At 46.4% G+C, this 23,605-nt stretch overlaps 1 protein-coding gene across 1 annotated transcript in view; it reads left to right on the top strand.

Moving 5' to 3' along the window:
- The window catches only part of LOC137439847 (tubulin beta chain), a 40,886-nt gene extending 18,262 nt beyond the window's left edge, over positions 1-22,624 (top strand). Inside the window, exons 2-4 of the mRNA XM_068136003.2 lie at positions 4,089-4,197; positions 20,166-20,276; positions 21,260-22,624. Of these exons, the coding sequence (XP_067992104.1) occupies positions 4,089-4,197; positions 20,166-20,276; positions 21,260-22,317 (1,278 nt within the window). The 3' untranslated portion in view covers positions 22,318-22,624. The remainder of the gene's footprint in view (positions 1-4,088; positions 4,198-20,165; positions 20,277-21,259) is intronic.
- Positions 22,625-23,605: the final 981 nt, after the last annotated feature.

Genomic DNA, 23,605 nt, shown 5'->3' with positions numbered 1-23,605 from the left:
AGCCATTCTATTTTCCAACCCCGTTAACCCATTCTTCACCTTTTATTCCGTTATCTAACCCTTCAAATGTATTGTCCAACCCCTTAAAATTTTTGTCTAAACCCTCAAATTTAGCTTCTAGTCCCCCGATTTGATTTCCTAGTCGCTCCCCCATTCTGTTTTCCATTTTCTCACTATCAGCCCTCGCTTCGTCTCTCATTCGCTCACTATCAGCCCTCGCTCTGTCTTCCATTTCTTTCATTTCCCTGCTTCTTTTTTCGTTGTCGCACTTCGACTCTGCCATATATTCGCTGAACCGTGCCATGAACTGCTGCATGTCATACGGCTGCATGTTAAAGCCCGCTGGTACAGCAGGCTCGGCTACCGCGCGTTTGTGCGAGGCGCCATTTTGCGCCTCTCCAACCACGTGCGCGAGGGCGCCATTTTGTGCACCTGAAACTCCCTCAACCACCTCCTCATTGCTCTCCTCCATTTCTTCCCTGTGGTCCTGGGTTACCCCTAACCCCTCTTCTAGTTCACCCACCTGCATCCGATCGCCTTGATTGTCCATGGCACGACTCAATTTGGGATGTTAAACAAAATTTCGGCCGCTCGTAATTTCGACTAAATTTTTTTTTTTGTTAGAAAAAATTTGTTTTGAGGGGGGATTAGTCCCCTCGTTTGTTACTGACCGACGTGGTCCCTGAAGCTGCACCTCCGGAAAGGCCGGTGAGCAGCTTCGTTCGCGGCCGCGGATAAGATGGTAATTTGCCGAGCGGATGGCAGCCGCGGCCCGAACCGTTAACAAAGACTAACCCGATTCTGAACGTTGGCCGAATCGCGCCACGTACACTCAATATTGAAACCACAAAAGCGACCGAACAAGAATGAAGAAGAAGAAGAAGTACGGAGGAATAACAGGATTTATTAATTATTTACACAAGCCAAAGCAAAAAGAGCAGTCAAGGTTATATACAGGGAAATGGAAGGAGCAGGAGACCGTGAAATCATTAGCTTACCTATACAAGCTTAATTAATACCCCAGGACAACGTGAAAGACAGACGAACGATCACACTTACACGGGGAATGAATGGCTTGGAGATGGATGGCTTTGAGAGGCAAGGAAGGTTCAGCGGGGCCTGGGCACGGTTGGGCCAGAAGGCACCGCCGTCAAGAAGCCGAGCCGCGGTCGTGCGAACTCCCGCGGTCCCAAACTGCGCGGGCGAAGTTCCTTTCTCCGCCTGCTGCGTCACGCACTCCTTGCGTTGCCTTGGTCCGTTTTTCCTGCAGCACGGCACGTATCACGGCGGCTTGGTCACACCTGCTCATCTCCAGCGCATCTCTCATGTGTGGGCGTCTCCCGCGGGTTATATAAGCCCCACCCTTGAACCTTTGCGAACCTCCCCCAAGCGTTCTCTCTCCGCCCTCTCAAGCCAAACCCCTCGTTCTGGGTTGGATGAGCAGGGCCGACTCACTCCTCCCCTCTATGACGAGGTGGAGACACGCCTTTCTTCTTCGTGGTTACCTCGTGCGTAATGGAGTCAAATGCAGCAAAGTGGACGGGAGATGAAAATGCAGCAGCAAAGTGGATAAAGGAGTCAATTGCAGCAAACCTGGCAAACCTGGCACTTGGAAGATGCCATGGGGTGTCGGAGGGACATACTCTTATTTAATTCGGTGCAATGAAGAGTCAAACTATTGGGAACACATCCTTAAACTACATAGAATAAGGGACTAACTATTTAAAAGGATATATGGTGCCCTGTGTGTAGGTTTATGGAATTAACTAAGAGGACGAGCTTCGACCTTTCTTAACATTACGGAGGTGACTTACACACAACAAAACCATAATTCTCACATTCCTTACACTTTCTCAAATTCGTTACAATATATATAGGTTCGTCGGGTGCCGCTAGTGGGTGAGTGGCAGTAAAAAAAAATATATATATATTCCACCCCACCACCTTCCTTCCGTTACGTCACGTACTGGTGGTTAAGAAATATCTAGTCTGTGCAAGCAACACAAAAGACTTGGAAACATTGGTGTTGGTGTTCAAGTTGAAAAGGTATGTATCCCATTCCATAATTGATTTGAAACTAGCATTCAACTGATGTAGATGATTACTGTCTTTTCTAGTGAAAAAGGGATTGGAGGGTGACGTCACCAAATTAATGAATGGGGTTTTGGTGGGACAAAGGAGATCGTTTAAGAACAAAATGTATGAGATTGCAGAGCCCCATAGGACTCCTGGGTTAATGTGAAAGAACTTGAGGGCACCATTCATGTATTGAAATAGTGCACTGGAAGGATGTTTTTTTTCCAATCAGGTGATTAGGAGGAATGATGCCACATAGAGGGTTACAAAAAAGCCTTTGTGTCAGAATTTCAAAAGTCCTTGGACATTTGATACAATACCACTCCTTGAATGACTTAAGGAGAGATAGAGAATATCATTCATTGGTAGCACAAGTGAGTAGATTACTTTGTGGATCTCATGTAATCCCTATTAGGAAGGAGTTCTTGGAAGAAGGCCGGGAGTTGCGTTAAGATAATTTCCATCGCACCATTCCAATGACCCTCTGTTGGGAAGATCACATGGCTTCCATAGCCAGCCACAGATTGGGCATCTTCCATTGCTCCGTCATTCCTACAATGTTTTTGTCCATTGCTCAATAAAGTGTCTCAATCTCACTTTAATTCTCTCCCACCAATTTTTCCTGTCATGGAATAGGGTGGGATCAAATAAGAAAATCCAAATTTACATATTTATCAAATAGATTGTGCCCTACTGTTTTCACTATATTCAATGGCATCAGAGTTATACTATAGGAAAGTAGTCAAAGGGAAGTTGGAGTATGGCTGCGCCTTGATGCTTGTTTGACAAGGATACAATAGGATTTTAAATATCCACACTTTTGAAGTGGACTGCTGACCAAATGTTCCCTCTGTTCCGTGTGGGAATAATAATTAATTGGCACCAATTCCTCCATTTCCTCATTTTAATTTTTTCTTTGGGTATGCTATTGCGTTCATGTGGGGCCTTCATTCAGAAAGTTGTACAAACGAGATACTCTCGTCTAAAACGTGTGAAATCAACGTATTCGATCACAGTAGAAAGACCCCAACGTTTTTCTTCTGTCACTCACCAAGTGACGGAAACGGAATGCATGCTTTTGTCTGACCGTATACAGATTGATTGATCTTGTTTTCCTGTCTCCACTACTTTCATACATCTGCATCATCTACTGTCTCATTATTCTTTTGACCACAGTATTTACACTTTCGCATTTCTCTTAAACTGACTGATGGGTCTGTGATTGGTCATTAATGTGTGTAAAGCACACTTGCGTTTTCTGTTATTGTCCCCGGCACACCACGGAGCGAAAGGGGGACTATGGTTTTCCCGTCCGTCCGGGCGTGCGTGAGCGAAGGACCGCATTCGAATTTGGTGTGTGGGTGCAACCCACGTCAAAATCCAAGATGGCCGCCGCCATGTATGTCTGAACCTTGAGCGGAGGGTAGCATAGGAAAAGATTCATATCTTGAAAAATAAGCGAAGTACTAACTTGTGTGTGTGTGTGTGTGTGTGTGTGTGTGTGTGTGTGTGTGTGTGTGTGTGTGTGTGTGTGTGTGTGTGTGTGTGTGTGTGTGTGTGTGTGTGTGTGTGTGTGTGTGTGTGTGTGTGTGTGTGTGTGTGTGTGTGTGTCGAGGCATAAGGAAGAACGCTATTGAAAGTTGGGTCGCCACGTCAACATCCAAGATGGCCGCCGCCATGTATGTCTGAACCTTGAGTGGAATATCTTGGAAAAATAAGCGAAGTACCAACTTCTAATCTGGTGTGTGGGTGTATCTAGGCATAAGGAAGAACGCTTTTGAAAATTGGGTCGCCACGTCAAAATCCAAGATGGCCGCCTCCATGTATGTCTGAACCTTGTGAGCGAAATATCATATCATAGCATGTTTTCGGCGTCTTCCACTTTGTCAACTCGCATCACTTCCCCGACGGGGGACCTAGGCGTAACGCTTGTTGTATATTGTATTGCCTCGCATCAAATGTATATTGCCTGGGTCTTTCTCTTCTGTAATTTTCTGTACCTTCTGATACAGTTCTGGGAGGTCATCAGCGATGAGCACGGCATTGATCCCACCGGCAGTTACCATGGTGACAGTGACTTGCAGCTTGAAAGAATCAATGTGTACTACAATGAAGCCTCAGGTTGTGCAGCCTTGCCCTCTCACACATGCTATCATTCTCCTGGTAGTAGAGGATCTAACAACTTTACTGATTCATTGTCTTGGGCTGTGTCTGATTCATCATGTGACAAGAACCCAAACCAATCACTAAGCTTGAGCAGTGTGTGCTTGTTTTGAGGATGTGGGAAACCTGATTTTCAAAACTAATGCTAGTTTTTGTTTCATGACATTGATCAAGTTGATACCAGGCATTTATTAAAGAATCTGCCCTCGTAGTTGTGCAATCCCTTGATGCTCCAAGTAATATTTTATTTTATTTGAAGGGATGTCGGGATGTTACTCCAAAGTATGGAAACAAGGTCGGGTGATCACAAGAAATGATCATGTGAAAACCATCCCTACATATTTCTTTGAATGATACCTCCCTGTGGCTTGTATTTATTGTTAATTAAAAAAAGAAGAAGAAGACATAACTTGCAAAATCCACCCCTCCCCAAACTAAAAGGTGGCATGCATACATCAAATTGTCCATTTCATTAAGATTATAATTGATGATCCTGATCAAACCTCGGGTCAATCGGATTAAAATTGATGATTTTTCAGATGAAAATTGATTTTACAAGTTTGACCTTGAGGTGAGCTTTGACCTTTTTACTTTAAAATACAGTAGGTGGTTTCCCAATTCAGTGATGCACTATGTAATTGCTCTTTAATTTTCCATTGATCGGATGAAAAATGAGTTTTTAAAATTTGACCAATTTACATTAACCTCTGACCTCAAAATCAATAGGCTTCTTGCTTTTGACCAACCCTACCATTTGGTGAAATTTCGTGAAGATCTGTTTAAAATTGTGACCTGTAGGCAAGTACAAGTGAGCGGAGAGACAAACACACACACACACCGAAGTAATCAACATTTTTTTTTTGCCAAGTAATAAACACAGAATAACGCACAAGACCAACCAATATACTTGAAAAATCTTCGATTTTGCAAGTAACAGACACAGAATAACAAACTCAACCTACCAATATACGTACAGTGAAACCTTGACTTACGAGTGCACCAACTTACGAGTTTTCCGAGATGCGAGCCGTCGCTCGGTCGATTTTTTGCTTTGTGATGCGAGCCGAGATCTGAGTTACGAGCGAGCGAGCTTGGATATAAAACACGTAATCGTCGAAAAACATGAGCGAGGTGTGCGTGTTGTCGACTTGGCGAGGCAGTACGATCGTAGTACTTCTACGATATATACTGTTGCGGACGCGGTTAAAGATGTTATTTACCGAGCGGTTGGTATTACCGCGACCGAACAGTTCCCCCGATTCTTCCCCAACTCACCCGATTCACCCAGACGTTGGCCAAATCGCGCTATGCCAAATCAATGATAGAAAGGACACGACGACTGGGAAAGAGGAAACGACGCAAGGGGTACAGTTCTCAAGACCTCCGGAGGAGGGTATAATTACAGTGGTGGAGAAAAGGGGTAGATTACAAGGCAGTGAGGTAAAGACACAGAAGAGATGGGCACTTAATTACCGTCTTATCTTAGCCCAGACAGACGACAGACAAACGGAACAAGGCAGACTTACACAGGGATTGATGGCAGGAAGGGACAGGTAGGTCGATAGCACAAGGTGCACCTTGGCTCGGGGACAGGATAAAGCACGGTCCAGAAGATGCGGGGAGGTGTCACAGCGCTCGGAGGGGACGTCTTTCTTTCTCCAAGCTCAGCGCGCATCTGACGTCACCTCCCCCTCACTGCGCATGCTCAGCGGGGAGTGACACGCCCTCGGCTGGTTGGTTCCACCCCACTGGGGCCGGTCCGCCGCTTCCATTGGGTGCGGGGGTTACCGGGCTCCGCCCTTGACGAGGAGCTGACAGGGAGCCCCTATTTGGTAACCCCGTCGAGCACATGTTTGATGGCGGCTCGTTGGGAAGGCCTGGTGCCCTCCCAACACCCCCTACCAACCAAGCCGGAGTGAGGACGCGCACTTCCTGCGCTCGTTGTTGTTGTTGTTGTTGTTGTTGTTGTTGGTGTTGTTGTTGTTCTGTGAGGAAGAGCTGCGGGGAGGTATTGGGAGGTCCTAAACTTCCTAACAGTGCCATACAATCACATTCTGGTGCAACGAAGGGTCAGAATTAATGGAAACGAGTCCTTAACTGACAAAGACTAAGAATGACTAGCAAGATGTCCTATAGTTGTCTTACATGAGATGCGGTGAACCTGGGCACGACATTTAATGGGGGAAATAGGGGGAGGTCGGGTCTACAGAGTGTTGTTTACAGAAAATGGGACTAGGGAATGGGGGATTGGGGATAGTTGGGAAGTATTGAGGAAATAGGGGAATATTTAGAAGCGGATATGGATGGATGCAAATCCCATATCCGCAACACTGCACCCTTCTCTACCTCGGGGCGTTTCGACCCAATAAATTTTTACCTACTTTAGTGTGGCACTCAGATGTAGTTCCCTCTACTATTAACTCAACCCTGAGTGCGACAGTTTTACAGATGTTCACAAATGAGTAAATATGTCCCCCTGCGACGTTGCACCCTTCTCCTAACAGAAACACACCCACAGGATAACCGAATCGCGGAAAGCATCCTCAAACGAAACATACAGCCAGTAGGGAGCATTATTTATACAACACTGATATTTACACTACGATCCAGGACCTGTTCTTTGAGGAACACATGCAGATGTTATGCATAGGGAGAGCACGCATGCCAGCATCGATACACCAACCCACGAGTGCCCTGTGGCCCTACGGCCTTTAATAATGTGCAGAGCACCCCGTCCAAGCACCAAAAGCACCACCCCATTACGCACAGTCAGCACCATGCGGTGCACCAATAAAGTGTTCATAAAAATGCACAATTAAGTGTCCATGGTCACCGGTGGTGTCGCAGCCGGCCGATGTTCTGCCGCTGGTCTTGCCTTCATGGAGTGCACTTGGCCTTCTGGCTTCTTTAGAAATAAAGAAAGGCGCCAACCACGTCCATTTCTGAATTGTGGCCGTCAGGGGGGCCAACTAAAAGTGGTTCACCTGTGTGGCATAGGTGCCACGTTGACCCAGAGGTCCATCCACGGGTGGTGCTTGACCGCAAAAGAACTGCGGTCCATTGTGGGCGGCCACAAAAATTGCGGTCCATATGGTGTATCGATCCAGGCAGCAAGCAGCGGAAGTACAGGCCCACAACTGCGGAGCCAGCACCTCTCTCTCCTCTCTCTGCCCCAAAGCCAGATCCTCGGAGGTGGGAGACAAAAGAAGACAAGTGAGTAAGGTGGTAAGGGCGCAAAAGTGCATGCAATACAAGGTAATGCACACTGGGGGCACATGGGAACCAGGTGAGACAGGTACGTTCCTACCATATGCCCCCCCCCCCCACCAAGTAACCTACATTGCCCCTCCCTTACCCCTTACTGTATCCGCAAAACACAACACTACCCATAAACATCTACTTTACACATCAACAACGTCCCTACTGTCTTCCCCGTTCCTCCCATAAACCAAATTCGTCTTCTCTCCCTCCTAACCAATCAAATTTGCCATTTCCAACTCTCATCAAAATCTTCCATCTCCAACTCAACATCAAAATCTGCCATCTCCAACTCAACATCAATCCCTCCTAAGGAGGGAGAGATGGAATCACCCCAATGTCTCATCCACGTCGTGATGCGTCACAAATCCAAACAGCAATTCTCCTTTCCTGCAACACAAAACAAAGAAAACACAGGTGTGGAGTCATCAGCATCACCTCAGGTAAGTGGCTGCGTATGGTGCGACAGGTTCATCAATCCTAACTATTTCCTAAATGACTTTAACAACTTTACATTACCCGGGGTCTTTCCCTGCCAATCCATTGGCCAACTTACACGATGGGTTCTAAAAACCAATTCCCATTGACCAAACTGTGGTGCTTCTCAATTTGGGGTCTCACTCCCCCGATTCATCTCCCGGTGCCCTTGCACAATTTCTGGGCTGGGGCATGTAGCTCTCCCAGCAGGTCTACCCACCTGCACACCTCCACCACTGCAGTTGCCACCCGAGCTTACCTAGCTCCTCACCCTAACCTAACTAACTGGGGAAGGCCGCTCCTGGCTCTGTCACCCCATGGTGCCCTCTGGCACTGGGCTACCCGGGTCCGTCCTCCGGATCCTCGGGCCCCATCCACAACTACCGGCTCCCAGAGCCCACCTGCGGCCTCACCTGGCCGACATCCTCACAGTGGTGGAGTGCCCAAACCAACTACACACACTAACAGGCTACACGCCCAGCCATTTCCACAACACTAATGCACCCATCCAAATGTCATTCTTCCACTCGCACCACAGATGCCAATATCCAACCACAATTTACCTATACCCTCTACCTAACACTTACACTACCCGCCCCGGGTATCCGTGATGGGGGTCCACTCTTCCCCCATCCACACCTTCGCACCACGCACACCACTCCGTACCACTTACTCCAACTCTCTCCACACCACTCATTCTCTGCTCCATATATTCCACACACCTGTACTTGCACACCTGTGCTCTCATACTTGGTGCTGCCTGCACCCTTCTCTCCCCCAAGCGCATTCGCGCTGATCCACAACACTCACTACTCACCATGACACTCATCCGCAATGCTCTCTCATTCATCACTTGTACACTCACACACACCTCGGAGCATTGCCTCACCGATGCCTCATTTGAAGCTGCTCACCAGCACTTCCATTCACACTGCATCATCTGCTCTGTCTACTCCCTTCTAAAACTCGCGCTCCTCCGTCTTCCCTTTCACTCAGCGCTGCCACGTCATTATCAAACACTAAGCTACTACGTCCCCACTACAGGTACCAAGTCTCTTACTTAAATCTTGTCACCCATAGTCACCTCTAGTCCCTATCAATACAACCTAACCCACCCGGGCTAGTTTTCACTGCCATACACCCCATAATCTATAGCGCATTTGCCCCAATCATGGGAAGGGTGGCAGGGATGCCACCCTTACCCACCGTCATACGGCGCGAGTGGGACCTTGTGGGACCACCTCATATGCGAGTCGTTGCCCGCCTGCCGGACCCCGTGCGTCGCCCCTTGCGGGGTCAGCGCGGGGCCGAACTGGCCGGGCCCCCACAGTACATTACCCCCAAGGGGCTCCCGTGCCTCCCCTGTCCCTCTAAAAACTACCCCTGTTGGTGTCGATGCATGGGTCACGCTTCCGCAACCCGCTACCCATTCCATACCACCACAACCTTGCTCACTCACACCTCGCACCTCTCCCATCACCGGACCCTCTCGCTCGCACCCTCGTTCCATACACTCCGGACCAGCCATACACCTCACTCTTGGCCTCTCACGAACATCCGGGTCCATCTCGACCCCCAAGCTTATTAAATCACCTGGCGCATCATACGCACGACCATATTGGTCACCACTTACACCGGGTCCTCTTTCTCTTCGCTTCTCCTCCATCACCTGCGAATCCCTCATCCGGTTAATGAGCACATCATCACGATCCGAACACAGACTTTGGACCAATTATTTTACTTCCTCTTTTATCTCTTTCTTATCCTCTCTCCGTCGCTTCTTAATTTCGCTCACCCCTTCTTCCACTTCTTCTAATTTCTGCTTCACCTCCTTCATCTCCTCGTGCGCCCCCTGAAGTTCTTCCTCTAACTCCACCATATTTTTTTCTATGTGCTCCTGCACCTCCCGCTCTTTAACCTCCATCACCTCTACCACCTTGTTCATTTTCCTCGTCAGGTCCTCATGTACCGTCTGACACTCTTTTTTAATTACCCCTACGTCCTTTTTCATCTCCTTCTGTGTTGATTTTAAACCCTCTATTACCGCTGTGTTCTTCTTTACCTGGTCCCCCAACTCCTTTTGTCCCACTGTCAGCTGTTCTACTCCCAGCGTCAACTCCTCTATACCACCTTGCAATTTTACAGTCCCCTTTCTCACCTCCTTCTCCATGCGCTCCTTACAGTGCCTCACCTCCTCGCGCACTCCTCCGACCTCCTCACTCACACCTCTTCTGATCTCCTCTCCCCCATCACTTGCATCTCCTGCCCAGATGCCACCCTCATCTGCTCCATTTCCTCCCTGTGAGCATCCAATTTAGTTTCTACCCCCATTCTGACCCCCTCTATCTGCTGCCCCATTTGTTTAACTTCCCTTTCTGCTTGGTCCCTCATGTCCCTCAATTTGCCTTCCATACTGTTTTCTAACCCCTCTAACCCCTTTTTCATCCCTTCCATTTGATTCTCTTGAGCGGTCATTCTGTTTTCTACCCCCGTTAACCCATGTTTCACCCCTTCTATCCCATTGTCTAACCCCTCTAATTTAGCTTCTAGCCGTTCCCCCATTTCTCCCATTTTGCCCCCCATTTCGCTCCCCAATCGCTCACTATCAGCCCTCGCTCCGTCCCTCATTACTCCCATCATTCTGCTTTCCATTTCTTCGCCATTCTTGTCCATAAGGGCCTTCATTTGTATTAAAAAAAGGTTCAAATCCACCAGCGGCGCTGCTACGGTCACGGGCGCGGTCGCCGTAGCCATCTGCGAGGCGCCATTTTGCGCGCCCGTAACCTCGTGCGCGAGGACGCCATTTTGCGAGCCTGCCGCCCTCACTGCTTCGCTCTCCTCATGTCCCTCAATTTGGTCCTGGATCGACCCTGCCTCACTCTCCTCTACCGGAACCCAGCCGTCTTGATCTCCCATAGCGCGACTTTCAAAATTCGGGTTTTTTTGTAAAACGAAATCAAATTTCGGTGACTTGTAATTTTGAGCGCGTTAAGCCCGCTTCGGGTCCGTATCCCACTCCTGACACCAATTGTTGCGGACGCGGTTAAAGATGTTATTTACCGAGCGGTTGGTATTACCGCGACCGAACAGTTCCCCCGATTCTTCCCCAACTCACCCGATTCACCCAGACGTTGGCCAAATCGCGCTATGCCAAATCAATGATAGAAAGGACACGACGACTGGGAAAGAGGAAACGACGCAAGGGGTACAGTTCTCAAGGCCTCCGGAGGAGGGTATAATTACAGTGGTGGAGAAAAGGGGTAGATTACAAGGCAGTGAGGTAAAGACACAAAAGAGATGGGCACTTAATCACCGTCTTATCTTAGCCCAGACAGACCACAGACAAACGGAACAAGGCAGACTTACACAGGGATTGATGGCAGGAAGGGACAGGTAGGTCGATAGCACAAGGTGCACCTTGGCTCGGGGACAGGATAAAGCACGGTCCAGAAGATGCGGGGAGGTGTCACAGCGCTCGGAGGGGACGTCTTTCTTTCTCCAAGCTCAGCGCGCATCTGACGTCACCTCCCCCTCACTGCGCATGCTCAGCGGGGAGTGACACGCCCTCGGCTGGTTGGTTCCGCCCCACTGGGGCCGGTCCGCCGCTTCCATTGGGTGCGGGGGTTACCGGGCTCCGCCCTTGACGAGGAGCTGACAGGGAGCCCCTATTTGGTAACCCCGTCGAGCACATGTTTGATGGCGGCTCGTTGGGAAGGCCTGGTGCCCTCCCAACACCCCCTACCAACCAAGCCGGAGTGAGGACGCGCACTTCCTGCGCTCGTTGTTGTTGTTGTTGTTGTTGTTGTTGTTGTTGTTGTTGAACTGTGAGGAAGAGCTGCGGGGAGGTATTGGGAGGTCCTAAACTTCCTAACGGTGCCATACAATCACATTCTGGTGCAACGAAGGGTCAGAATTAATGGAAACGAGTCCTTAACTGACATAGACTAAGAATAACTAGCAAGATGTCCTATAGTTGTCTTACATGAGATGCGGTGAACCTGGGCACGACATTTAATGGGGGAAATAGGGGGAGGTCGGGTCTACAGAGTGTTGTTTACAGAAAATGGGACTAGGGAATGGGGGATTGGGGATAGTTGGGAAGTATTGAGGAAATAGGGGAATATTTACAAGCGGATATGGATGAATGCAAATCCCATATCCGCAACAATACGATTTTGAAGCAGAAGGAGTCGATAAAGGCTATAACGCCAGCCAAGGGCGTTAAGATTATTTCAAAGCTCCAGACCTCTGTCCATGAAGAGATGGAGAAGTTGTTGTTTGTGTGGTTGACGGAGAAGCAGCTCGCAGGAGATACCGTGACTGAGAGCATCATCTGTGAGAAGGCACGAGACATTTACGGGGATTTGGTGCAGCAGACGGCGGGAACATCAACGGACGAGGCATCGGAAGAGTCTTTCAAAGCCAGTCGGGGATGGTTTGATAATTTTAAGAAGAGGACCGGCATTCACTCCGTCGTCAGGCATGGTGAGGCAGCAAGCTCGGATGTGAAGGCAGCTGAAGATTTTATTATAACTTTTGCCGAACTGATAGAAGCCGAAGGATACATCCCCCAGCAAATCTTCAACTGTGACGAGACAGGGCTCTTCTGGAAAAAGATGCCGAGGAGGATGTATATAACGGCAGAGGAGAAGAGCATGCCAGGCCACAACTTGTTCAGAGTGCCGGCGATAGCTCGCCTTCTCTTTGTGGAAGACACGGTGAGATCCTTAACATCCAACAACTAATGGGACGCAAACGGGGCGCCCAGTTTAGCGGTACACACATTGATGAATCACCCTGCCTGTGAAACACCGACATGACAGGTTATAGCTGGGTCGGGATTCAAACCCAGGCTGGACAGTTTAGAGTCAAGTGTGCGTACCTCCAGTCCAGGCCATCCTGCCAACTTGTATGCTGCATACAGGTGAAATATAAAGCGCGAGATATTTATATATATATATATTTCAAAAAAAATTGGTGTGGTTTTTGGGGGGCTGGAACGGATTAATAGCATTTCAATTCATTTTAATGGGGAAATTTAATTTGAGAAACAAGCAAATTGAGTTACGAGCTCGGTCACAGAACAAATTAAACTCGTAAGTCAAGGTTTCACTGTACTTGAAAAATCTTCGATTTTGCAAGTAACAAAAAAAAAAAAAACGCTTCTGTACAGCGAGGTAATCCTGCTAATGTGTCAAATTGTCATGTTTCGAAGAGAATGAAAATGAATAAAAAAAAAATTTAAATTCCGTAATTTTTTTTTCGAAGAGAAATGAAAATTCATAATGGACGAGACGGATTTCTGAGAAATGTGAATGTCAGGACTCAGGCAGAGCATTCGAAGGAGGAAGCAAGTTGCAGTAGCAGTGGTGTCTCAGATGGTGACATGCGTTCATTGTGAAAAGGGGTACAACCTATCAACTGGAACTTATGCATTTTCTGTCAAACCACTGATATGGCTGAGCTCAGTAATGACGAAACAAATGAGTGATCAAATTATTCAAGCTTCTCATCTTGACGACAAAGTCTGCTTTCGCTTGGCTGGAGAGATTGCCTTAATGGCAGCTGAGGCCAAATATCACCTGACTTGTCGAAGAGCATTCACCAGATATACCTCTAAAACGAAGCAGGAATCGGCCAATGCAGACCTTGCTATGTATGATATGGCTATGCAAGGAGCTCCATCAAGCAGCTGACAAAGCGCACGTACTTCTTGACGATGTCTGGGAAAGGTATAAGGAGCTGGCTGAGGAATCTTCAACCATGATTCAACAGTCCGACTACAGTGGAAGCACAACATTCAAGGCAAAGTTGCAGTCACAGCTTGCTAACCTTTTCAATTTCTTCCAACCTCTTGACAGGTGTCCATCAGAGCAGAAAACTATACTGATTCCCACAAATTATCAGCCTACTGCAGTTCTGAAAATGAAAGACGACATCCAGGAGAGTGAGGAAATGTTAACACTGCCTAAATATGAGCCTCAAGATGACATTTTCCAATCACTGATACATGTAGCTCTGAAAATTCGTGGGGATATGATGGTAACCCCAGGCCACCAAGGTTTCTCTAAGTGAAGATGGGCAATAGCATGCATTCCAGATAGTTTGTATATGCTATTGAGAATTATCTTTGGTGGTCAAGAGACCCTAGAAGACGACAGTGCTGAAAACGATGAGGCGCATGTCTGAAGCAGAGTTCTGAGGGTAGCATAGGATCTTGTTTACTGTCAGTGGTGGCAAAAAATGGACTCCGAAACATGTTGGCCTTGCCAGTACACTACACCAAGCTACACGGTCAAAAGATCTGGTGAAGCTGTTTAACAAGGCTGGGACACTGCCTGAGCTATGAGCAGGTGTTGCAAGTAGACACCTCGTTGGCTGAGAGCACTCTAAAATCCTTAGATCAAGCAATTGGTGCCATCATTCCACCGAACATTATAGCGAACAAATTTATCCACTACACCTGTGATAATATTTATATCTTGGATGAGACGCTTGACGAGAAAAATACTTTCCATGCAACCCAAATGGCCGCTTGGCAACGGGGCCAAACAACAGATGCAGCTCTTCAGATGCATGAGCCATCCACCAGACGTACTCTGATCGTGCCAAATGTCCTCGAGGAGCTGCATCCTGCCAATATTACTCCAAACATGTGTGAGCCAGTATTCACCGCCCCTGTTGACGAGGCCTGGTTCAGGAAATCTGAAGAAGACTGAGTCTGTGAAACGAGCAGAAGCTTCAGACCCAGCTTTCTTTCTGCGTCTTCCAGATTCTGAGACAAGACCTTCTTGGACACTATTCAATCAATCGATCTAGTCAGTAGAACCAGAGCAGACAGCAGTAGGATACTTGCCCATAATCCTTGCTCCGGCTCATGAATTGGATACTTTAAATACAGTTGTGAAGAGATGCATGGCAATATCTTCACATTTTGGACAGGAGCATACAGTCATCACAGTGGACCAAGCACTATACTGCAGACAAATGGGACTAAAGTGGTCTGTTCCAGAATACCAGCATAAGTTAATTCCACGCTTTGGTGGCCTTCATATTTCAATGAACTTTCTAAAGGCTATAGGAGATCATATGAATGGATCTGGATTCGCTGAGGTGTGGGTGGAGAGCGGACTGCTGGGGCAAGGTACCGTGGAGCTTGTTCTTGCAGGAAAGGCATACAACAAGGGTATGAGGGCTCACAAACTCACCTTGCAAAGCCCTGTGGCAACTTTTGGTGCCAACCTTCCTTTTGTTTGTTGCTGAAGCAGATAAGGAATGCCATGCTGAGCTTTCCACAATAGTCGCCAATGACAAGCCCGAACAAACTCCAGAACTGGTATCATTTCTGGGGCAGGAACAGTTTCGTAAGCTTCTGACACATTTTGTTGAAAGTAAATCTGAGGGTGTGAACTTCATCTTCTGGTGGCAGTACATGGACATGGTCTCAATACTGTTGCAATAACAGAAGGCTCAATCGAGCCCAGCGCGATGGTATCTGGGACCTCCATCTTCACTCCTTCAGTCAGATGTTGCCATACTTCAAGCAGTATGACCACCTGAACTATGCAAGATGGGGTCCAATATATCTAGCTGAAATGCACCAACTTCCAGAGGCCGTGTCATCAGAGTTTCAAAGGGGCAATTTTGTTGTCAAGCGATCCACTCAAACCTTCAACCAGGTAGATCCAGACCAAGCCATGGAGTGGATAAATGGCACAGGAAAGAAAGGGGGTGGAATCATTGGTATCACCAAGACAACATCAGCACTGCAGGTGGACCCTGTCATATAATCTGAGGTCACACATAGCAGCCGAAACTCATGCAATGTACAACCTTTGTCTTGGGAGTACACGCCTTCGCAACAAAGCTACCAAATCACGACAAAAGCATGACAAAGATGACGAGAGTGCTTTGCTATCGACCTTCCAGGGGTTCAATGTGTTTTCAACTGTTTCATACCCAAAGTCATTGCAAAACCTTGCGACAAAAGACCTGGCAACAGCAGTAATCAATGACTCGTTACTTCGTGCCAAAGAGCTCGGACAGGAGGAAATTAATGACTTTGTCCGGAAGAGATTGATTCTAGCAGAGCAACATGACAAACCAGATGTTTCATTCCACAAGACCCTCCACAGGAATAACGCCCCAACATTTGCCACTCTATATGAAGTGGTTAAAGACACCAAGGACAACGACAAGAAAACTATCCTGAAGGCAGACAAATGTCCTCCAACGCCTAATTATTGCCTCTGAGGCTAGTCGGCCGTTGACTTGCCGTCTGTGCTAAAGCATGAGCTTCTTCCAGTCCCATTGTCACTTGCAGAAATGAATAGTACACTTCGCACTGGGAACAAGTCAGTTCTGGCAGATGTGATAACAGAAGGCATAAACTGTCCTGAAGCTATTGAACTTCACGAAACATCATCTTGCCTTATCATTGATGGACAAGCACTGGTGGTAGCTCTGGGAAAGCCTGACAATGCACCAACCTTTGGAGATCTGGCTGACAGATACGTTAGCGCAGTGTTGAAAGCAGGTTCTAAGTATCAACATATAGATGTTGTGTTCGACAGGTATAGGGAACAGACAATCAAGGGTACTACCAGAACACACTGCAGCAAAGCCACTCGACCAATTAGATGATTTATTGAGGGTCATGATGTGCCTCTTCTAAAAAAACTGGAAGAATTTCCTGTCACTGGCTGACAGTAAAGCCGATCTAGCAAATTTCTTGTCCGAGGAATTGTGTTCACAGGCAACAAAGGACAAAGAAATTGTAGTTGCTGGAGAGTTCAGGGAGGAACTTGGTCAGGTTGTCAAAATGGACAACTGATTTGAATGCACTGAGATCCACACACGAAGCAGCTGACACAAGGCTGGTGTTGCATGCTTTGCACAGCCAGTTTGACAGTTGTTGTCATCAAGGGACACCGATGTTCTCCTGCTTTTGGTTTCCCACTTCCCACGTGCACAATGTGAACATCTTTGGATGATGTCAGGTACATTAAAGAAATGGCGTTATACACCAATTGATGCTGTTTTAAACAATCTACCAAGAAGTTTGTCCACAGCACTGCTACCATTTCACGCATTAACTGGGTGTGACACCCCCTCCTATTTTGCAAATCACACCAAACGAACATCATGGAAAGTCTTCAAAGAGCACCATAAACTGCTGAAGAACTTGGGCATTGGTGAACTCACAGAGGAGACAATCAAATCTGCAGAAGCGGTCGTCTGCAAAATATATAATGTGCACAGAACAACCTCTGTTGATTCAGCACGACGTATGTTGTTCTCCAAGACTGGTAAACCAGAAGCAATGGCACCGACAAGTGATGCTCTTCTTTTCCATTTGATGCGAGTCCACTATCAAGCCATGGTATGGAGAAATGCTCATTGTGCCATACCTGACCTTCCTGCACCTGTGGAAATGGGATGGAAACGTGGTGATTCAGGACGAGAGCCTATTCTGATGTCACCGAGTCCAATCCCAGAAAGTTTCCTCGAGATGATTTGTTGTGCATGCCAGAAGCAATGCAAGACTCGACGCTGCAAATGTCGCTATTCAGAGTTGAGGTGCACATCAATGTGTGCCTGTCAGCAACAGAGTGATGATCAGACCCCTTGTATGAATTTGATGTAGTTTGGCAAAACAACATGTGTGACATTCCTGAATGTTTGTGCTTCATGGCCATGTATACTTAATTTTAGAATAAATGGTTGTATGAAACAGTCTTATTAAAACCATTTCCCATTTATCCATTTCCCAATATGTCGCCAACCATAATATAGATGATGGATTTATGAGAAAAGGCCATGTATAAGCTTCTAGGTGCATTTTGGGGTAAAAGTTGTAAAGTTAAAATAAAGGAACGGCATGTATATACACGATATATACAGTGCATTCAGAAAGTATTCAGACCCCTTCACTTTTTTCACATTTTGTTATGTTGCAGCCTTATGCTGAAATCGTTTAAATTCATTTTTTTCCTCATCAATCTACACTCAATACCCCCATAATGACAGAGAAAACGGCATTTTAGAAAGATTTGCAATTTTTTTTTTTTTTTTTAAACAACTGAAATATCACATTTACATAAGTATTCAGACCCTTTGCGATGACACTTGAAATTTATCTCAGCTGCCTCCCATTTCTCGATCATCTTTGAGATGTTTCTACACCTTGATTGGAGGTCACCTGTGGTAAATTCAATTGATTGGACATGATTTGAAAAGGCACACACCTGTCTATATCAGATCTCACAGCTGACAATGCATATCAGAGCAAAAACCAAGCCATGAGGTCGAAGGAACTGCCTGCAGAGCTCAGAGACAGTATTGTGTCGAGGCACAGATCTGGGGAAGCCTACAAAAAAATTTCTGCTGCATTGAAGATTCCCAAGAGCACAGTGGCCTCCATAATTCTTAAATGGATGAAGTTTGGAACAACCAGGACTCTTGCTAGAGCTGGCCGCCCGGCCAAACTGATATGAGCAATCGGGGGAGAAGGGCCTTGGTAAGAGAGGTGACCAAGAACCCAATGGTCACTGGCTGAGCTACAGAGATCCTGTGTGGAGATGGGAGAAACTTCCAAAAGGACAACCATCACTGCAACACCCCCACCGATCTGGGCTTTATGGCAGAGTGGCCAGACGGAAGCCTCTCCTCAGTGAAAGACACATGAAAGCCCACTTGGGGTTTGCAAAAAAGCACCTAAAGGACTCTCAGACTGTGAGAAACAAGATTCTGTGGTCTGATGAAACCAACATTGAACTGCTTGGCTTCCGTCTTGCCACTCTGCCATAATGCCCAGATCGGTGGAGTGTTGCAGTGATGGTTGTCCTTCTGGAAGTTTCTCCCATCTACACACAGGATCTCTGGAGCTCAGCCAGAGTGACCATCGGGTTCTTGGTCACTTCTCTTACCAAGGCCCTTCTCCCCAGATTGCTCAGTTTGGCTGGTCGGCCAACTCTAGGAAGAGTCCTCGTTGTTCCAAACTTCATCCATTTAAGAATTATGGAGACCTCTGTGCTCTTGGGAACCTTCAAAGCAAAACTTTCTAAAGTCCTTTTTTCACTTTGTCATTATGGGGTATTGAGTGTAGATTGATGAGGGAAAAAATGAATTTAAACGATTTCAGCATAAGGCTGCAACATCATAAAATGTGAAAAAAGTGAAGGGGTCTGAATACTTTCTGAATGCACTGTAAATGCTTCAAAGAAATTGTCCAAAAATGGCAATTTGGCGACCATTTTGTTTATGCTCATTAGAAGGTCAAAAACTCAAAATTCGGCTTGGGAACCGGGTTAATCGAATTCAGCATACCCTAATTATGTTAAAAAGTGAGGTTCCCAACTTTTACCCAAAAATGCATCTGACATTCACATTTCTCAGAAAGCCGTCTAGTCTATTACGAATTTGCCTGCTCGAAGGATTGTCTGCCAGGTCTAACTATGCTGGATGTAGGACTAGCCACACTGGGTCCTGAATGATGCAAGGCGGAGCGCAATGGGAGTCCCTGGCGCACCGTACAGTTGCATCACACCCATCCTCCCCATCCATGGACAAAAAAAAAATGGAACACCAATGTAAAGTCGTTTAATTGGGCGTTGGGCTACCATGTGCAGCCAGTACGGCCTTTATGCTTCATGGCAGAGTCCAGCATCTAATTATGCAGCAGGGATTTGGCACTATCCTTGCACGAGTCGATCAACTCGCACCTGTTTGATACTCTGTCTCTGGCATCGTTCCAGAATATACGAGAAATGCTTGATTCGATTCAGATCTGGTGAGAAAGCCATAACATATGAATAACATCAGTGTCATGCTCCTCAGACCATTTGGTGACGACACGTGCTCTGGATTGGGGCATCAGGTGTCTCCTCTTGCAGCCATGCTAGCCATAATTTATCGGCAACCAGGCCTGTGCAGCGTTTTTATTGCTTGACCCCATGTGCAAATACATGACCCCAAGCATGCTGGTATGTTTGCTGTTTTAATTTTTTTTTTTTTTCTTTTAGATATTTTGAAATTAAATGTAGAGTATTCTAAACCCCCAAAACACTTCGATGCATCGTGAACATTCATAAAGTTGATAAATTGGAAGGAAAAGGTGGTGATGTTGGTTTGTTTTGAGTGTCTTGTTTTATTTTTCTTTTGAAGCTAAATACTGTTGTTGAATTTTGCAGGGGGGAAATATGTACCACGGGCCGTGCTGGTGGATCTTGAGCCAGGAACCATGGATTCTGTGCGTTCGGGTCCTTTTGGGCAAATTTTCAGGCCTGATAACTTTGTCTTTGGTGAGTGCGTGTGTCGTATTGCATTGCTGTGACTGTTATTGAATGAACTCTCAGGCAATAAATTCTGTAATATTGATATTTTATCTGGAAAACCTACATAATTTTGCATATTGCATCTGCGCTATCCTACCATGAGTAGTCCTGGTATTACCTACGACAAGTCCTGGCACTAAAACCCCACCACAAGCTTCCAGTTGTTGAGAATTCCCCACACACTTTTTTGCATGATCATTAATATTTTTTTGCATGACGCATTGATGATTTTTCAGAGCATCATGTTCCACAAGATCCAATTAGGAATAATAATTTAATCAGCTTTTATAAAGAGTGGAATCTCTATTGAGACAATTGTCACCATCTTCATCCCAAAGTCAACTGGGTGGTAGGGGGTTGCGGGGAGGGGTTCGACTCACCACCAACTCTCAAAGTTCCGCGCAATGGTGCATCATGAAGTGGAAAATTTCTTGAAACACAAACCTTAACCTTCGATAATCACAAAGGAATTTTGGATTTGTTTGATGGAATCATGTAACTAACATCCAGACCTCTGATATGTTGAAATAGTTTTGAGGATCCATTTGGATTGGTGCATCGCGCAATGGTGCATCATGAAGTGGAAAACTTCAGGAAACACAAACCTTAACCTTCGATAATGACAAAGGAATTTTGGATTTGTTTGATGGAATCATGTAACTAACATCCAGACCTCTGATATGTTTAAATAGTTTTGAGGATCCATTTGGATTTTGAGGCATCAATACAATTTGGAGACTTGCAAATAGCAGGAAAAAGACAAAATAGCAAATTCATACAGGCATCAATGTGGTGCAGTGATTGAGTTACAAGGAGATCCTTTTTTAAAACCCCTGTCCCCAACCCCTGTCCATAATAGAGCCACTTTTAAATCAAATCTTATTTCAGATATAAATGAAATATAAATGTATTTGTGTTACTTCATTGTATTCCACTTTAATTGTACATAGGTCAGAGTGGTGCTGGTAACAACTGGGCAAAGGGGCACTACACAGAAGGTGCAGAGCTGGTGGATTCGGTGATGGATGTGGTGCGGAAAGAGGCTGAAAGCTGCGACTGCCTACAGGGATTCCAGTTAACCCATTCACTTGGTGGAGGCACAGGTTCAGGAATGGGCACACTGCTTATCAGCAAGATCCGTGAGGAATACCCTGACCGCATCATGAACACCTTCAGCGTGGTTCCCTCTCCCAAAGTGAGCGATACCGTGGTGGAGCCCTACAATGCTACCCTATCAGTGCACCAGCTGGTTGAGAACACCGACGAGACGTTCTGCATCGACAATGAAGCCCTTTATGATATCTGCTTCCGCACTCTCAAGCTCACTACTCCAACCTATGGCGACCTGAACCATCTGGTTTCAGCTACCATGAGCGGAGTGACCACCTGCCTGCGCTTTCCTGGGCAGCTCAATGCAGACTTGCGCAAACTAGCTGTCAACATGGTGCCATTCCCACGCCTCCACTTCTTCATGCCAGGTTTCGCACCACTCACTTCCCGTGGAAGCCAGCAATACCGTGCACTGACTGTGCCCGAACTCACTCAACAGATGTTTGATGCAAAAAACATGATGGCTGCCTGTGATCCACGCCATGGTCGCTACCTTACTGTGGCAGCCATCTTCCGTGGACGAATGTCGATGAAAGAGGTGGATGAGCAGATGCTTAACGTGCAGAATAAGAACAGCAGCTACTTTGTGGAGTGGATCCCGAACAATGTGAAAACTGCCGTGTGCGACATCCCGCCACGTGGCCTCAAGATGTCTGCCACTTTCATCGGAAACAGCACAGCCATCCAGGAGTTATTCAAGCGTATCTCAGAGCAATTTACATCCATGTTCCGCCGCAAGGCCTTCCTCCATTGGTACACCGGTGAAGGAATGGATGAGATGGAGTTCACTGAGGCCGAGAGCAACATGAATGATCTCGTCTCCGAGTACCAGCAGTACCAAGACGCCACTGCAGATGACGAGGGCGAGTTTGAAGAAGAGGGTGACGAGGACGGTTGAAGACATGATCGAAGAAAGTCTATTGATGCATGTTCTTTAACCATCAACCTTTGCTCATGATCACCTTATGGTGTTATTTTTATTATCGTGTTTATTTTCCTGTTCCTTGACATCATATGCCATGAATTTTAATCACCCTTTATTCCTCCTTCATTCCTGTGCGTAATTTAAATTTCTCATCCCATTCCATTAATCGTGCACGTACATTCATTCCTTCAACCACTTCCCTTGCTCAACACCATGAATCCATTCTTTCCCACAAACTTAATTTGGAAGTTGAAATAAAAGTGTTGAATGTGCAATCTGCCATGTTTGTCTTAATTATTTTCCTTTTGCAACCCGTGCAGCTGCGATGGTCTAAGATGGTGAAGTCGAACTGCCTAGTGGTGGGTTTTACCTCCACCACCCAAGGTGGACGGAGGTTAAGTTTTCACCCATGTCTATTTGTCTGTCTGTTTGGTACTTGTGAAATCGAAAATGTTGCTTCGGCCTTCGCTTCTGGTCTGTTATTATGTCTGTCAATCCCCTGCAGGTCGCATTTTTACTCCAATCGTCATTAAACCTAACCACCTCAAAGGTTGCCACGAGCAAGAAGCCTGTTATTTTTGAGGTCATTAGGTCAAGGTCACAAATCATTAATTTCATCAGATTCACTTTATATCTACATTTATTTTAAAAAATATAACCACCTTTAGAGGCCATTTTTCCCCGCAAAGCGGGGGTTGGCCTTTTTCGGGCACCGTGGTTGTTGTTGTTTTTGTTGGGCCCCTTTTTGAAGCAATGTTTTATGGCCGGATGCCCTTCCTCCCGCCAACCCTTTTTGTCGTCTTTTTATGACAAACAGGGAATTACCAGTGAACTGGTACTCAATTAGCCGACCTCGGAAGGATGACAGGCTGAGTCAACCCCCCTGGCGTTAATTCAGCGATCGACCGGGATTCGAACCTAGGATCCTAAGCTGGCACCCTAGCCGCTACATTTATATTGTATATAAAACCCAAAAAAAACTGGTGGACAGTGAAACCTCGTCGAGGTCAAGTCTTGGTCGACCCACGTGAGTATCGTAATTACATACTGTTCGAACCGAGTTGGACCGTGAAAGTCTATTGCGTATTATTAGACCACCAGTAGAAAGCCCGTCAAATATAATGCATTGGAATGGTTTATTTGATGGTGCAGTCTTTTTTTTTTTTCTTTTTTTTTTTTGTATACAAGATCGAGGTTCGTGTAAGAGCTAACATCAATCACAAGAAACAACAACGAACGGACACACAAAAAAGGGAGCGGG

The sequence above is a fragment of the Myxine glutinosa genome, chromosome 1 (assembly GCF_964187855.1).
Source record: "Myxine glutinosa chromosome 1, kmMyxGlut1.1, whole genome shotgun sequence".
Lineage (NCBI taxonomy): Eukaryota > Metazoa > Chordata > Myxini > Myxiniformes > Myxinidae > Myxine > Myxine glutinosa.
Note: the sequence above shows the minus strand (reverse complement) of the source record. Positions and strands in the feature narration are given on the sequence as shown.